We start from the raw sequence: 18,910 nt of genomic DNA, 5'->3' as shown, positions 1-18,910 counted from the left end.
CTGAGGACTCTGGATAGGTAAAGGAAAACCAGTTGGATGAAATGAACTGATTTTTCTTAGAATTGACATCACCTATAAAAAGAAAACTATATGAAATTTGATTTCTAGAGCCACATATATGTACTTGTTAAGTTAGTTTGAAGAAATGAAGAATTGTTGAATCACCATCTTGTACACTGGAAACTAATATAGCACTGTATGTTAACTAGCTAGAATTAAAATAAAAGCTTTAACATGTTTTCAAAAGAAAAGAAATCAATAAAATTTAAAAGGAGAAATGAAGAATAAATCACCTATAAACTCTCAAGAAAAAATAGATAAACATTGCTAAAGGGGCCATCAAAGCCTAGTTAGTTAGTCCATGAATTAACAATTACTGTGATTTCTTACCTTGTCAAGTTCGGACTACCATATATGTTAGCTGGTATAAAAAGGTAGAGAAAAGGCTAGTATTCACAAAGCTATCACCACAATTAGAAAGCTGAAAAACTTCTTTGTGGCAGAAAAAAAATAATGTTTTTAATTTATTTTACAGAGATGTTATAAAATAGTTGGCAGTAAGACCCTTACATGAAAACATTCAAGAAACCACAATGTTACACTGTGGAAGGACTTACTAAACATGTTTGCAGCGTAGATTATTTCTATTTCCTGAGTACATGTGCAAGTCATTATTACGAGACATCCAAATTCCTAATACTTTGAAGAAATAAAAACTGAAATTATGTTACATCTTATCCAGTTTGACCAAATTATAGAGCTATTCATTTATATGTGTGGTATTTCTAACTTTTATTTTACTGAAGCATTACACAAAATTTAATCCATTTCATAGACTATTATTAAAGTGATAGTGTTCACAAATAAAAACAGTGGAAATAATGTTTATTTCTGGCGGTAATTTTTTATTTTATTACTTTTCTATAGTTCCCAGCCTTTCTAAAATAAGAATATAGTACATAATAAGAAAAACATATGAAAGTAAAATACAAAATAAAGAAAAGTAAAACAAGCAAACAGATATTCACAGTAGAAAAGGCTTTATAGTAATTTAGATAATATTGGTCCGAAGAGAAGGGAAATGTAATATTGCTCTAATATATGCCTCCTTATGTATATAATTATAATATATAGGTGAAAATATTTTAGTAAATAGCAAACAGGCATTTTACCTAATAAAATACTGTATACACTAAGTATAAGTCAAATATATAAGTAAAAAACTAATTTGTTTCATTTCCTTTCCAGATAAACAAAAAAAAATCCAATTTATATGCCAGAAATTTATATTTGTTTGTTTTCATTAAACTTAAAGAAACCAGAAATACTGGTCAAGAATGCACATAATTTTTCAAAAAACACCACTTACCTTAGACCCTAATGCCTGAATGAAAAAGAAAAATGACTTAATTACATGGTGACAAGGTGAATAGGGATTGCATAGATGTGGATACATAATCAGTTAATTCCTTAAAAGACATGTAAGATTAAGGAAAAACCTCATTTTACCAGTAATATTATCAATTACTCGTTGTCAACCAGAATTCACATGAAGAAATGGTAAAAAAAAAAAAAAAAAAAAAAAAAAAAAAGTCTTATCAGGGCTAAGAAGAAAGTTGGAGGAAAGGCCAGTTAAAAAGACTGCTGCTAAATTTACTTGACATCCAAAGTTGGCTGTTCTCAGTTTTCTGGAAGCAAATGTAAATGATATGTTAGAAATACCTTTTTTCCAATAAACACGTTGACCCTTTATACTAGCTCAGTTCAATTTCCCTTTTCTGGAGGACAAATGATCTAGTCCAACCTCTTTACCTTAAATTCAAGAAAACAGACCCAGAGAGATTAAAAGGTTTCCCCAAAATCATGGACTTAGTTAAGAGTAGAAAAAGGCCAGAATCTGGTGCTTTCTGGGAAAAGAAATTCCCAGAATTATCTTCTCTCTACCTTGCTGTCTCATGAAACTGACTCCCTTATTTGTCATTTCAAGCCTGCCTCTCATCAGCTGGGAGCTCTGATTAAGTTAGTTCACTTCTCAGGACCTCAGTTTCTACTTTTGAACAAGAAGACTGATGATCTCTAAAGTTCCTCCAACCTGCCAGCTTCTAAATGCATGATATTATGATGACCTGATTCACCCGAAGGTTGCTTTTTTTCTGATTTAATCCTACATTCATTTCTTATGAGAAAGCTTCCATTAATGCCCCTGTAATTAACATCAAACCCAAATGGAATGAATGGGAGATTTTCTTATGCACAGGATAAGGACCCTTAAATAAGAATGAATAATGATAATATTTCCCAGAAGACAACTATGGCAGCCCTCAAGTATGATTAACTAGACCACTCCTTGTCTCTCTTTCTCCACAGAAATAGAACAGTTCATTTGCATGTCATCTGATATAAAGAGAGATTCTAGCATATAATGGGTTATTACCATTGGGTACTTCATTAGTAAAGCTGTTCCTTATGATGTGACAGAAAAGAAAAAGACAAAGTAAATTGAGATTCTTACATCTCTATTAATGATACACACATTTGAAGATTAGATCCTATCAGCTTATCCATCAATCCTAAAGAACCAAACAAGTACTTAGGAAGGGTTTTGCAAGTTGACCCCTTTCTAGGTAGTCCTGTTTAACAACAGGCTTTTGAGAGAAGCTGCTTTTAAAAAGAAAATCCTATATGAATATTAAACACAGCATTTCCCCCCTTCTTTTAAGAATATTCAAAGCAGACCCAGGAAGAAAACAAAAATAAATCAGGCTTTCTATCAAGCTGCTCTTGAATCTGGACATGTGGTTCCTGGGGAATTATATGTTATAAATGAGGGGTTGGGCTACAAAATGCAATTAATTTAATTGCTTATAATCTCAAAGGATTTCAAAATAAGATGTGTAAGACGTATGCACAAATGGGATTTTTCCAAGGACTTTTCATGAAACATGATAATACTAAATTTAAGGAAATTAGTTCTACTTATGAAATTCCTTGTGACTAGGAAAGTGATGAGGATTATTTTGCAACTGAACAGTTTACCAGCACTGTTTTGTTACGTTGTTTCATTATTGTGGAGGCTGGTTTTTCCTTTGAGGAAAAACATGAAGCAAACCCCTACTAAAATATGTAGTTGTACATAATTTTTAAAATTCTCTTCTGACCACATCATCATATTGGTTCAGGTTTGCCTATAATTCCTTAAGATCCCGAGAAGGAACAGGTACATGATGATCATTGCCCCACATGTAAGGCAAAACCTGCAGCTTCCATCTACTGGTCCTTTTCATTCCTCAAAGGTAAACAGAACAAGTATGTTCTCTTTGTCTTGACAGTTTTTGATGTGCTTGGTGAGAACTACAGACCTACCAATGTCCTCATTGCTCCTGGCTGAATAACCCCAGTTCCTTCCACTTTCCCGACTTGTGACAGTCTTAAATCCTAGATCTTTCTCTTCTAGAGGTATGCCAGGTTTAATGGTGAATTTAAACTGACACTCAGAGCTACTGACAATATTTCACACATTTTCTCAGCAGTAAAGAATCAAACTGGATTACATTTCTTAATCTCAACTATTAATGCAATTTAGAGTAAGAGACTTTCAGCTGCCAAATAATGGACCCCCATTCATTATCATGCATTAGGGACTCTTTACTCCCATGAACAACCACACCCCTTTTACATTAACCTCTCCTTCCCCTTAAGAAATGCCTATCATTAAATTCAAAAATCATGATGGAGCAAAATCAAAAATAGAAAATTTCACAGAACTGTATGTAGTATGTACCACATGTTGAATTTACGAATTTCAAACTATGAATTTGTAAGTCTGATTAAGTAGTTTTAAGCAGATCGTGAACAATTAACAAAAATATGAATTCATCAGTATTTGAGCAAAACATTTAAATATTTAAGAGTTACAAAATAAATTATTCAGTTCCTAATAAGATATCTCTTATGTATATTTTATTTTCTACTTAAAAGAGTTGGACAGCTTGTTTATTTTAATTTCTAATTTTGAGTTCTTTACAAATTCATAGGAAGTTGTAAAGATAGTACAGAGATCCTTGTACCTTCACGCAGTTCCCCCCCCCAATGGTTACATCTTATATAATTATTCTACTACAATACCAAAACTAGGCACTTGACATTGGTACAGTGTGTGTGTGTGTGTGTGTGTGTGTGTGTGTGTGTGTGTGTGTATACATGGTTCTATATCATTTTACAACATGTACACATTTGTGTAACCACCATCAAAATCAAGATACACAACTATTTCATCACTACAAAGATCATTACTTGTTCTCCCTTATGGTCACACCCATGCCTCTATTGCCCATCATCCCTAAGTCCTGGCAACCCCTAATCTACTTTCTATCACTATAATTTTGTCATTTTGAAAAGGTTATATAAATGAAATCATACAGCATGCGACCTTTTAAAATGGCCTTTTCCACTCAGCATAATGCCCTTGAGATCCACCCCACTCATTATATCAATAATTCATTCCTTTTTATTGCTGAGTCGTATTCCATGGTATGGATGCTTTGTTTAATCATTCACCTATTGAGGGACATTTGAGTTGTTTCCATTATAAATAAAATTGCCATTAACAATTGTATATGGTGTTTTGTGAAGATACAAGTTTTCATGTCTCTTAGGTAAGTGCCCAGGAGTGCAACTATACAGTAAGTGTATGGTTAGTGTCCAAAGAAACTGCCAACTTAATTTTCCATAGTGGCTGTACAATTTTACATTTGCCTCAATAATGTATGAGTGGTCCAGTTTCTCTGCCTTCCCACCAGAATGTGGTAATGTCACAATTTTATTTTTATTTTATTATTTAGTTATTTAGGTTTTTATTTGAGCTAAAGGTATACAGTGATATCTCATCCCATTCTTAATGCACATTCTCCTAAGACTAGTGACGTTTAACATCTCTTCATGTGCTTGTTTGCCATCCGTAGATCCTTTTTGGTGAAACATCTCTTCCTGTCTTATTCTCATTTTCTAATTGGATTGTTTCAGTGAATGTTGAGTTTTAATGTCAGAGAAAGACAAGCATCATACGATTTCATGCATATGTGGGGTTTAAAAAATGATACAGATGAACATTGGCTGGGGGGGGGGTGGGGAGAGAGAGGCAAACCAAGAAACAGACTCTTAACTATAGAGAACAAACTGATGGTTACCAGAGGGGAGGTGGGAGGAGGGACAGGTTAAATGGGTGATGGGTATTAAGGAGGGCACTTGTGATGAACACGGGGTGTTACATGTAAGTGGTGAGTCACTGAATTCTGCACCTGAAACTAATATTACGCTATATGTTAACTAACTGGAATTTAAATAAAAACATGCAATGAACAAAAACAGAAACAAAACGAAAAAGAAAAACATGTTGAGTTTTAAGAGATATTTACACATTATAGATATGAGTCTTTTATCAGATATACGTTAAGATATATGTTGTTTACAAATATTTTCCCCTAGAATATTACTTATCTCTTTATTCTCTTAACAGGATCTTTCGGGGTGCCTGGGTGGCTCAGTCGGTAAAGCATCCGACTTCAGCTCAGGTCATGATCTCGCAGTCCGTGAGTTTGAGCCCCGCGTCGGGCTCTGTGTTGACAGCTCAGAGCCTGGAGCCTGTTTCAGATTCTGTGTCTCCCTTTCTCTGACCCTCCCCCGTTCATGCTCTATCTCTCTCTGTCTCAAAAATAAATAAACGTTAAAAAATTTTTTAAAACAAACAGGATCTTTCATAGAATAAATGTTTCTCATTTTAATGAAGTCACATCTAGTTTTACAGTTTGCATTATGGCATCATGTCTAAGAACTCTTCACCAAGGCCTAGGCACCAAAGGGTTTATCCTACCTTCTAAAAGTGTTATAGTTTTATATTTTGTATTTAAATCTATGATCAATTTTTAATTCATTTTTGTATAATGTGTGTGGTTTAAGTTGAGGGTTTTTTGGGTGTTTTTTGTTTTGTTTTGGTTTTTGGTTTTGGTTTTTGTTTTTGGTTTTTTTACCTATGGACATCCAATTGCTTCAATATCACTTACTAGAAAACACTATCTTTCCTCTTCCAATTTATTTTAAAATTAAAAGCAGTTATTTGAAAGTCAAATTGACCCATGTTAATGATACTACATACTGGACTTAGAAATTATCAAAGTCAGCAAATGTCTATGAGAAAATGCATGTCAGTATGTTTATAATTCTCAAGAACTCTAGGAATATTATAAAGGTATCATTATTATTATAATGCTCCGTTTTCTATAAAACTTAGTCAAGTTATCTTTAGATATTAAATGATAGATGGCTCATCTTATAAATTGGATTCTTAATCTTCAAGCTGCTTTGGCCTGCAAACATGTCAATAACAACTGAAAGTGATGGATCTTCCTGATACTGATATTTGACAACTAGGAACTGTACAGAGAAAATCAAATTACTTGAATAAACTAATGAGCTCTCAAATGTCAATATATAACTAAATAAAAAGAAAGAAAAGATTACCCTTTCTGTTGTTTCTTTTCTTTAATATCCCATGAATCACAGAATTTTAACACCAAAACAAAGCTTTAGACTTCACCTAGTCTGGTGTCAGCATTGTATCTATAAAAGCAGATCACCATTTCTGAGTAAAATAACTAAAACAAAGGCTAATGATTTCCTCTACACATTGAATGATTTTGTTTAAAAGAATCAAGGAGGACTCCTACCTTAGTGGTGAACAAAGAAGACTCTAGAGGAAGGCTGCCTGAGTTCAAATCCTGACTCTTATTGCTGTGTAAAAAATTATGAGTTAATTCTTTGGGCTTCAAATAAAATAGAGACCAAATAACAGGGTTATTTTGAGAACTTATAAATCATAAGACATTAAAAAAGAAGCCTGCCATTTAGTAAGCAGCAGCAATTAGTATTATTCATTTTCTACCCAGAGAAATCATTCCACTTCTGCAGTTCTCTTAGCAGAATCAACCCCTTCTTCCTTTGAATCCCCTCAGAATGTCAGCCAGAGGACACACCACATGTTGTATCAATATGTTAACACACTTTGACTTTACGAGTCATGTCTTACTCTGTTGTGTTGTTGTGGTGGTGGTTTTCAACTGAAGTTTTAAAAAAATACATAATATAAAGTATACTATCTTAACCATTTTTAAGTGCACAGTTCAGTAATGATAAGTATATTCACATTGTTGTGTAACGGATCTCCAGGTCTTTTTCATCTTATGACAATGAAACTTTATACATTAACTTTATACGTTAAACAACTCTTGTTCTAAATATTTGTATCCTCAATACCTAGCTGTATACTTAGCAGTTAGTACTGTACAAAAGTATAGCAAACAGAATTTATATCATCCCAAGAACCCATCTTCATGACTTAAACGCTTATCAATTCTCTTTTGGAATGCCATCTCTCCTTTTTCTGATATCGACTTAATTCATCAGCGTAACTCAACCCTCATCCTACTGTACCTTAACTTGCGGTAGATCTCCCCACCCATGAACCCCCATGCTCCCATCCAACACACATTGTGTTTAACAAATCTCCTTAATACCACACTTCCAAGTAACGCTCCTTAATCAAAAACACCAAAGGACTGGGGCGCCTGGGTGGCGCAGTCGGTTAAGCGTCCGACTTCAGCCAGGTCACGATCTAGCGGTCCGTGAGTTCGAGCCCCGCATCAGGCTCTGGGCCGATGGCTCGGAGCCTAGAGCCTGTTTCCGATTCTGTGTCTCCCTCTCTCTCTCTGCCCCTCCCCCATTCATGCTCTGTCTCTCTCTGTCCCAAAAATAAATAAAAAACGTTGAAAAAAAAATTAAAAAAAAAAAAAAAAAAAACACCAAAGGACTGCCTTAGATCTTCAAGGAAAATGTAGTAAGCTCCTTAGGATGTTGACTCATTACCAATCTCTATTTCCTTATTTAAATTATCTCCCTCTACTCCCCTACATCCATTTTCCAAATCAACATATGCTCATTTTCTCCCACACTGGCCAAGCACAACCTTAGGCCTTTGCTTTTATACTTCTCTCCGGTTTCCGAAGGCCACTTGCATTCATATTGATCCAGAAGCATTTGGTGCCACTTTGACCTCCAATGGCATGCTCTGTCAGAAGGCCCTTACCCTACACCACAGTGGAGGGTCACGTGATGAGGCTGCCCAACCCTCTCACTAGTAACACAAGGACCACTGAGACCTGGATCTCTTAAACCACTTTCAGTTCCTAACAACTAGAAACCCAATAAAGATGTTTTAAAGGACTTAAGGAAAAATACTGAATGTGCTCACTCAATGTGAATAAGCAGAGAAAACAAGGAAGAGGAAAATGAGGCCAGTTAATATATATAAAATGGTTTATATTAAATATGACTTCTGTTATGAAAACAAAATAGTTACATTATATTTCCATTTAGAAACTATAAAGTTTGTTATAAAAATCTTGGTACAGATTTAGATGTTAGATAACCACATTAAAAAACATAATGATTGCTTTTATAAATACTTGTATAACTAGGAAATGGCCTGATTTTCAGGGGGAAAGGTATAGATAATTAAAAAAAAAACAAAAACAAAAACAAAAACAAAAAGAGCTCCTTCGCTGCTTACGTGTTAACGAAGGCTGAATTCCCAACCTTTACTTGCTATGCTACCCACTGAGCCAAAGACAAACAGCCAGACTTTTGGAGCCTGTAATCCAGGGTGACAACCTTGTTTGTTGGCCTTTTGAGGATCAGTTGTGCAACAGGTTTAGATTAATCAGTGAATACATGATTACAGATGGTAGATTTTCTGCAGAAACAAAATAAACATACCAAGAAAACCTGTTGGGATTCACCAGGGTCTGGGCCTATGTATCAGTCTGTCTGTCACGTCATCAAAACACCTGTCTCCCTTACAATCCTAGCTTCATTTCTACCCAAGGCCCAGAAACATTCATCTATTGCTGTCTGAGCAGCCCCAGGAAGGTAGTGCTAGGGAACTTTAGAGAGATAATAGAAATCACCCCAAGCAGGAACCCAAATTATTTCTTGTAAAACATCTATCCAATTGCCAAACATGTATAAATATCTCCTAAGTTTTCTTAAATGGTGGTTGGGAGTGTTGTTTTTGCTTTTGAAAATAGCTTAAAGAGAAAAACCAATTCCAATGATACAGAGTAAAACACTTTATCAATTTTACAATAGAACCTCACCCTTTGGCAGTGAAGCCACCAACTGCCACAAGAGGAAATTGCAGAGCTGAATAAAATTTCACGTACTGTTTTCCCTTCTATACTCTTATAATGAGCTCACCAGATACACCCACTCATGCATGAAAGAAGTACAATCTCCTTCATGAAAAGATAGAAACATTGTGGGGGCTGCATGCGAATGGAAACGTGTATTAGACGTATCAGAAACGAATTCAACCTAAAGAAGAAAACTGGAGACCCGGATTCTGCTGAAACACAAATCTTGAGAGAAAAGCTTTTAAGTTGCAGCCCCAAATTACGTTTTCTAGGTATAATGTCAACCGTATCAACTTTTATTTACACACCAATCAAAAGCTAATAAATTGAAGGCTTATAGGTGGGAAATCCTCCAAAACCTTGACTTTTTTTTTTTTTAACCACATCTGAACAGTGTTGCTGGGGTTGAAAACCAGCACTAACCAGAGCATGTTTTGTATTGACCCATCTTGGCATCATTATGAACAGTTTTGATTGTCACTCCATGGATAGTATTCACATATTTGCAGACCTCAGGACAATACTGTTTTCAGAAACAATCTTTTGAGAAAGGCAAAGGACATCAAGATTTCACTTCATTTATGTGCTTTCCCTGGAGTCAGGGTTAACTCATGTTAATTTGAGTGACTAGCAACTTGAGACTTGTACCAAAGAGGGGTTGCATGCAGTCAATTCAATCAACAGAAACCTGATATCAAAATATAGCATACCTATTTAAATAGACCATAAATTCAAACATGTCCCCCAGCAGCAGCAATTTCACACCTTCACTTGCAAAGCTTAAGGAAACAACATGTATTTGAAAGAATTTGATGGAGTTTCACAAAATTAAAAGGTACACACACAGAACAGCCCAAAATAACACAGATGTATGTATGCGCACATAAACACGCTTCCACAAACATCTGTTTTCTGATACCAAAATGTTTGCTACTTTGTCTTTTGTTTCCAGTTGAATTTTTTTTTAAATAATCTCAACACCCAATGTGGGGCTCAAACTTACAACCCAAGATGCAGAGTCATAGGCTCTATAGATTGAGCCATCCAGGAGCCCCCAGGTAAAGATATTTTAGATTGATTGATGCCTATACATTCATGGCTTATAATACATTCTACTGAGTTTACAGATTTCTTTTAAACCAACCTCAGACCAGCTCTGTGGGGCAGAACAAAATCTATAGAATGCAAATAATATTTGATTCTCAACATTACTTTCCTCTTAATACTATCTGTTAGAAGGGATTATTCTTGTATTAAGATTAATGGCCTGTATTAATTTGCTATAGCTGCCATAAGATTGGGTGGTTTAAACAACATAAATTTATTTTCTCACAGTTCTGGAGGCTCAGAATCTGAGATTGAGGTGTTGTAGGGTTCCGTTTCTTCTGAGGTCTCCCTCCCTGGCCTCCCCCTTTTTGCTGTGTCCTCACAAGGTATTTCCTTTCTGCATTTGTCTCCCTGGTGTCTCTCTACATGTCCAATTTTTCTCTTATAAGGATACCAGTCTGATTGAATTAGGACCTAATGTAGTGGCTGCATTCTAACCATTCTAATGGTTCTACCTTCAAATAAACTCACAGTCTGAGATACTAGGGGTTAGAGCTTCAGCATATAAATTTGGGGGGAACACAATTCAACCCATAACATGGCTCAAATACTTTGGGCTATGAACATTTTTCAGCTATTAATATTCCCTACCCTACAAAAAAAAATTCTGAATTCTTTCTTAAAATTTGTACAAATACAAATAGAAAAATCATGAAGAAATCAGTTGCACCTACATTCTTTATGGTCCAAATGTACGAATATCAGCTCCAGATTGACTCACTGTCTCTTATGCATTAAAAAGGATAGGTTTGTTTGTATATTTATTTCTTTTAGGATAGTTATGGTGTGATAACTTCAAAGTTACATGTAAGTTCCTCAAAAAGTGAAACAGATTTACCAGCCATATGACTCAGCAATTCTATCCTTAGATATATACCCAAGAGAATACCCAAATGAAACCAAATTTCTACGCAAAAAAACTTGCACAGGAATGTTCATAGCAGCATTATTCATAACATATAAAAAGTGGAGAAAATCCAAATGCATATGAACCAATGAGCAGATGTATAAAATGGGGTATATCCATTCTATAGAGTATTATTCAGCAATATAAAGGAACGCAGTACTGATACATGTCATAACAAGGATAATCCTTGAAAACATTATAATAAGGAAAAAAAGTTAGTCACGTAGACCATATACTTTATGATTCCATTTATATGAAATATCCAGACTAGGCAAATGTACAGGGATGGAAAGATTAGTCTTTGCTCAGGGCTGAAGCAGGAGGGTTTGAGAGGAATGGGGATTGACTGCTAATGGGTATAGGGTTTCCCTTAAGAGTGATGAAAATGTTCTACATCAAATTGTGATGTGGGTTGGGCAACTCTGTGAATGTACTGAAAAACAATGAATTGTACACTTTTAATGGTAGATTGTATGGTAAGTGAATTAAATAAAGCAATAAAGCAAATTTTTTTTAAAAAAGTTCTCCATGGTTCAACATTTTTTGAAATTTAATTTATTTTGTGTCTTTATGAAATATAAAGGTAATTTGCCTGGCTAACATTCATTTGCAGCCAAAATAAAATGAAAGAAAAAGAAAAAAGTCACATATATATCAACTTGGAAATATCAAGAAACTACCTTGTGTTCATTTTTAATGCCACCTGTGACCTCTATTACTAAAGTCGGTCTACTTCTGTAACCTCTCTTCCTTGTACAGATAAAACATCAATTTAGTTGTGGATTTAAAGCAAACAGGATCATTATGTTTGCAGAGTGTTCCATAGCTTTGCTATTCTAGCAATCTGTGACCTATAAATAATGCAAGACCTTTTCCTTGTCTAAATGACTTTCTTGCAGCATGAGTCTTGATACACAGAAACAGAAAGAGAAGAAAGAAAGAAAGAAAGAAAGAAAGAAAGAAAGAAAAACAAATCAACCCACAGTCATGGAATTCCATCTATTTCTAGTTCCCCAATTAAATTATAAACCGCATCTATTCTCTCTTTTGTAGTTGCATCAAAAGCCACCTTTTAAATATTTTGCCATTTTATTTTTATCAAAGCAAAAGTCTATCAGAGCTAATCTGAAAAGTTTTTGTATTTTGCTTTCGAAGTAAGGAAAGCAAATATATATATATATATATATATAGAGAGAGAGAGAGAGAGAGAGAGAGAGAGAGATCGGTTTCTATGTGACCCCTGACCTTTGAACCACAACCTCCTTGCCACTAAAGCGTTCAGCACCTCATTTAATCTCCCCTCTCTACAGTGGCATAGTGCTGAGAAAAGGAAACAGAAAACATAATCTGGGGACTTCATCAATTTTTCATGAATTTTCATTTAGGCCAGAACCCCCTCTTACCCTGGTCGATAGATCAAGCTGCTGTCATATATTTACCACCTGGGGCTACAGCTGCTATCTCTAGGGGTTACCACTGACTCAGGCTATATCACAGGCAGCCACAAAATGGGTAAGGACCCCTGTGCTCCTTCTGCTCCAAACACAGGGACAACTGGTGTTCACACTGAAATCCTATCTGCATCAGCTATGCCTCCGCTCTCTTGGGCTCACTGGAAAACTGTGTATTAACATCTTCGGTGCCAGGTGCTTTGGTGGGAATCCCGCAATTCTGTTTCCCAAATATGTAAAAGTTGCTTTCACCTGAATACCTTTCTTGAGTTCAAGCGATTTGAAAAGTACTTTCTGGATTGCTTTTTTTTTTTCTTTACAAATTAAGAGGGAGAAAGCAAACATGAGGTAAGTGGACACTCCATATCAATGATGCCCTCTTGAATGTTTTTTTTTTTTCCTCAAGCGCATTATTATGTTACATAAAACTGAAGTTTGTATGAAAGGAAAACAAAAAAGTGTTTTTACAGTATGGTAAAGAATGGGCTGACTTCTCTACAACCTGCCAAGATAGACGGTTATCAATAAAATTGCACATTTCATCTGACAGCAGAAACCAAGATTTTTGAAATGAAAAATGAAAATCAAGGCGAAGCAAAGAGAGTCCAAACATTTCAGTATTTTTTAATCAATAATCTTTTCATAATAAAAGTTGTAACAAGTTTGCTACTTATCCGTATACTCTTAATCACCTAGATACCAGAGATCAGTAATTCTCAACTGATTTTGACCCCTCAAGGGACAATTGGCAGTCCAGAGACATTTTTGGTTGTCACAACTGGGACGGGGGGCTGTGGGGGGGGGAGCAGGTCTTATTGCCATCTCCTAGGCAAAGGCCAGAGGTGCTGTTAAACATCCTGCAATGCAGAGCACAGCCCCACAACAAAGAATTATCCAACCCCAAATGGCAATAGTGCAGAGACCTAGATACCTTGCTCTAGTTCCCTCACAATCCACTCACAGCTAAATTCTTGGGAGAATGGCAGCATTTGCCACCCCAATTCCACTGCTGATTCATTCTTCAGCTGACGTGTTCACTTTCCACTCCTAGAGCCCACAGGTACTTTTTATTCAACCATCACATGACATTTGCATTGCAAAATACTTTTTCTTTCTTAAAATTGTTTCCTTTTCTTGTCCCTTCACTCCCCATACGTCATCACGCTGATACCTCTCAGCACCTCCTGATCCAGTACTTCTTTCCTTTGTCCACCATTAAATATGGGGGTTCCAAGCAACAGGAGTGACCTCAGCCCTTATTAACCATCCCTGACCACAGCCTGCCTGGGCAGTCATGTCTACTTCTTTTTCTCCTCTCATCACTTTACCTTCTATGTGGTAAAGACCTCTCTTCTCAATTCTAGAAATTCCCTTTTTAATGGAACATGAGATATGTTTACCTTGAGGTCTCATTGGTATGTCAAACAATACAGCCAAAGCTCACCTCAATCTCCTATTCCCATTTCAGTTGTTTCTTCTCTCCTGTACCCGCCACCCCTACGGATGTAGCAGTATAGACCTAGTCCCTCAACAGAAACAAAAACAAACAAAAAACCAAAGAAGCAACCACTGGGAATCATCTCGTATCCCCTGAATCCCTAAACTGACCATAAAGTGATATGCCTTATAATTTCTAAATATGACTGATTCTATTTCCTTCTTTCAATCCTCACTGCTATTTTCAGTTCAAAATCTGATATATACTCTTTTCTGAATGATTTGACAACTTATGGACTCATCTCTGACTTCAATCATCATCTCCTTAACCCAATTTTTAATTCTCTTTCAAGGATTGTTTTACGTAACTAAAAAAATCTACTTTCCCAACTTATGGTGCTCACCAATCTTTCAAGCTACCTATAGTTCTCATACACAGTGTTGCTGGGCTTCCATTCTTTCCTTTACTGGATGAAAAAGAGATGTGTCATAATTGAGCATTTAGGTTAAGTGTTCTAAATTATGAAGGCCAAACATGTACCTCATCTATCACTATTGTTGTATCATTTTATTTAAAAATATATACCTTGGTAGCAAATAATACTGAAACACCACAATGCTTTGACCCAAATTTCCATATTAATACATTTTATGAAACACATAAGGAAAGACAGATGACTGATGATCTAATGTGAAAGAGATGAGTAGCATATAAATGGGTATTATTTGATCTTGTGTTGCCTCAAATGGCATGAACTGTTGACACGGCATTAGAAGAAAGAATTTTATTCACTAGCTCAATCCAATTTAGAAGCCTTCTTGTTTTCCTCTCTAGGTCAAAAAGTATTTTTAGAATTTCTCAAAGCTCATTGATTTAAAAATAAAAAGTGCTACTGTCACATTACAAAAGAAGAAAATCATGGTTTAAAATTTTCCTCCTAAAACAAGTGTGATTGATTATTAATGACACAAGTAGGAAAGCGAGCAATCTTTAGATTAAATAAAAACACAAGATGAATGCATGTAGGGAAGAATTTTAACAAAGCTAAGGTTCAGGGGAAAAAAATGTTTATAGCTGCCCAACAATAAAATGACTGGCAATTTAGATAAACTTTAATATTAAGAAGAAAAATTAGTTGAAGATTAAAAACAGATATTTGTTGCTGAGTAGATAAAATTAAAAAAAAACATTTTAATTAAAAATTCTTTATTGCTATTTGTGGAGTAGGCCAAATTTCAATTAGAGTGTTTTCCCAAATATGGCACAATTCCCTAAAATTAAAATTAGACTAATCAGGATCTGGTCTTCAAATCTCCATTAACTTATTGCCTAAGTCTTCGTCACTTAACCATCACGGGCTTCATTTTATCTATAAAATGGGAGAATAATGCCGATAACATTTCCTATAAAGGGAGGTGGTGGGGGGGGAAATCAATGGAATTTGACATTGAAATATTTCAATGCGTTTGAAAAATTCCAGGAATAAGATATTTCAAAATAAAAATAGAAGAGTCAGGAATATTTATTTTTGAGGTTTTTGTGTGTACATTTCAAATCTCACTAAGCTGCATCTAATTTAGCTCCTTTTTGAAGTCAATTATAAAAATGAAATTACCTGGGACCTTGTGCAAAATAGCATTGCTAGCTAAGGTTCTAATGCCCCTATCGCAAAGTACTTCACAAAACAAATTTGGGTTTTAGAATTCTTGTAGCCTTTCCTATTGGACATACACATTTCAAGCATTAGTGTGTTTCAGATTTCCTGGTACAAACTGTAAATCAAAAGTTCAGACACTTAAGAACAAAAGCTTTCATCTAGGTAGCTGAAGAAGAAATCCTATGATTTTATTTACTAAAAGATGCTTCCCTGTGTAAAGCTGACATATTCTAGAGAATTGCAACACACATATATGCAAGTTTCCCAATCCAGTTTGATACCATGTTGCACATGAGTATAACTACCAAGTTTAATTACAGACATGAGACGTTGAGCTATTATTTTGCACTCCCTTCCCAGCTACATAAATAAGTCTCGTGCATCTTGAAGCATCTCAATTTTCTTATCTATGAAGACCTACTGGTACAACCAGAAAGGTGAAGAGTAAACTTTTTACATCCAATTGTTACCATCTTATTAATGATCAATTCCAGATAAAATCTTTCCACAGAATAGCTAATATCAAAATTTCATGGTACTGTTTAAATTAGGACACAAATTTGATCCTTACCTATAAACCATAATAATAATAATAATAATAATAATAATAATAATAATAATAATAAACAAATCTATCATGTATTTTAATATATTCTGGAAAATAATGTATGAACTTATGAAGGCAATGTTCACATAGATGCAAAGCATTGACCTCTTGACTTACTAATGCTATTCGGGCTATCTGATGAATAAATAAATATATATATATATATATATTTTTTTTTTTTTTTAAGTGCCAGAGGTCAACCCTTTAACTATTGCCGACTCCCAAGACTGAACAAGACCCTTCCATGTATAAACATTTTGTCCTTATAAAAACCAGGTTTCTTCTCTGATGAGTTTTGTTGGTAGAAAAAATAAACAAATAGAGTTGTTGTTATTGTTCCTGTATTCTACCCTACACACCTAGGGTAGTGATTCCTGAGTTCAGACTGGAAGTAATAAAAGAGTTAATATAATCTAGGGAGTATATTCTTTTTAAGGTCATTTGTTAAAAGTTAGATTTAGCAATACTAATAATATAATATAATATAATATAACATAATACGTTATATATAGATAAGTAACACAAACAGGTATAAAATACTGAATATGCCCTATATTTGAGGCCACATTAGACATAAATTTTACATTTTAAAATAGCTGACTTTACGGGCACCTGGGTGGCTCAGTCGGTTAAGCATCCGACTTCAGCTCAGGTCATGATCTCACAGTCTGTGAGTTCAAGTCCCACGTCAGGCTCTGTGCTGACAGCTCAGAGCCTGGATCCTGCTTCAGATTCTGTGTTTCCCTCTCTCTCTGCCCCTCCCCTGCTCATGTTCTGTCTCTCTCTGTCTCAAAAATAAATAAAAACATTTTAAAAAGTTTTTTTAAATAAATAAATAAATGGCTGACTTTAATACTTGATTATATCTTTCATTAATAATTCCAATTTTAAATATCAGCATCATTGCCACTTTGCTTTAATGTAAAAGCATAATTTCCACTTTGATTCAATATAAATAAATTTACTGTAATACCATAGCTTGACATTATTTTGACCAGCTCTTTGGAGAAGGCAAAGTAAAATTATGCACAGTGTGTTGACTTTTCTTCTTTAGGTATTAAGTAGCCACAGGGACAAATCAAAGCTTACTAAAAATAAATCAAAGTTAAAGTGCACGCCATTTATAAGATTCATTGTGTTTACTTACATGCCACTTCCAGAGATGCATTTCGACTCACTGCTTCACCGAGATAGTTCCTTGCAACACAAACGTAGCTTCCTTCATCAGGTTTGCTTCTGCGCCCGTGTACAATGCGCAAGAAGAATAAGGATCCGCTGGGCAGAAGCATCCTGTGAGACCGGGGATCATCCTTGTCAGTCTCCACCCGCTCACCATCCTTGTACCACTCAATGGTGGGCGTTGGCCGGCCCTCTGCCTTACAGTTCAAAGTGGTGGGCTCTCCCTTAGAGACAATGACATCTGAAGGGTGCTCCACAATCCGTGGGGGGAAGTCTTCCTGGCGAAGACGAGATCCTACAAACAGGACAGAATGAAGACAAGCTTTAACATTTCCTTATCTATAGCTCCCGTTTGGCTTATGTTCACATTGAAATCCCCAATTATTCAAAATGCCCTTATTACTATTTTATTCATGCTTCATTCTTTGGTTCTTGATGCAGCTCCTAAGTCGTCGCCACTCCTTTGCAGAATGTGACAATATACCATTGAATTAATATGTTAATTCTAATGAGTTAGGTTTAAATTTTCCATGAATTGTGACAAGCAAAGTAAAAGAGAATATGAGATTTTCTGTTGGGTGCTAAGAAGAGTAAGATCGATCTCCTATCCTTGAAGTGATTACTGTCTACTGGGGGACAAAGCCAAGTGGGCAAGTATCTAGAATATACAATGCAGTGTATCATACTGGCATTGTGTCATCAGATTTAACATAAAAAGATAACCCACAAATTATATACAAATATTAACTCAATTTAACAGATAAGGAAGCATCTCAGGAAATGACATCAATTTCCCAGAAATGTAGAGGAAATAAGCTGATGAGGCAGGATTTGAACTCAGGGATATATGACTGAGGAATTCAAGTATAAATCATTATATTAAAATAAAATAAATGTTGCATGGAGGTCCAAGAAATGCATTATGGGAAGAGAGTAGAAAAAGAAATGTTAACTTTAACTGGATTATAATGAGGCCTCCCCTGAAAAGGTGACATTTAATTGAGCTGTAAAGAATAAAACTATGTAAATAGAGGGGAAAAGACATTCAAATTGAAGAAACAACATGAGAACATGAGAGTATATGCATAAATAATATATTTCATAATCAGGGAGGAAATTGATATGGCAGGTGGGGGTGAAGGGTAGTTTTGGAGCCCAGAAAAAAAGGGCTTTAAATAACATGCTAAGGATTGTGATCTTCATTCTATATGGCTAACAGATTTTGAGGGGGCAGTGACATGACTATCTGTATTAGATAGTTTTGGTGCGCACTATAAAAGATAAAGAGCAATGGAGGCAAAAGGAGAAAGTTACTTAACTAT

The 18,910-nt window shown here is 35.2% G+C and overlaps 1 protein-coding gene across 1 annotated transcript in view; it reads right to left on the bottom strand.

Annotated features, from left to right (window-relative positions):
- The window catches only part of ROBO2 (roundabout guidance receptor 2), a 599,260-nt gene that overhangs the window by 515,856 nt on the left and 64,494 nt on the right, over positions 1-18,910 (bottom strand). The window contains exon 4 of the mRNA XM_042954335.1: positions 17,557-17,910. Within this exon, the coding sequence (XP_042810269.1) occupies positions 17,557-17,910 (354 nt within the window). The remainder of the gene's footprint in view (positions 1-17,556; positions 17,911-18,910) is intronic.

The sequence above is a fragment of the Panthera leo genome, chromosome C2 (assembly GCF_018350215.1).
Source record: "Panthera leo isolate Ple1 chromosome C2, P.leo_Ple1_pat1.1, whole genome shotgun sequence".
NCBI lineage: Eukaryota > Metazoa > Chordata > Mammalia > Carnivora > Felidae > Panthera > Panthera leo.
The sequence above is the reverse complement of the archived record's forward strand: the minus strand, read 5'-3'. Positions and strand labels throughout refer to the sequence as shown.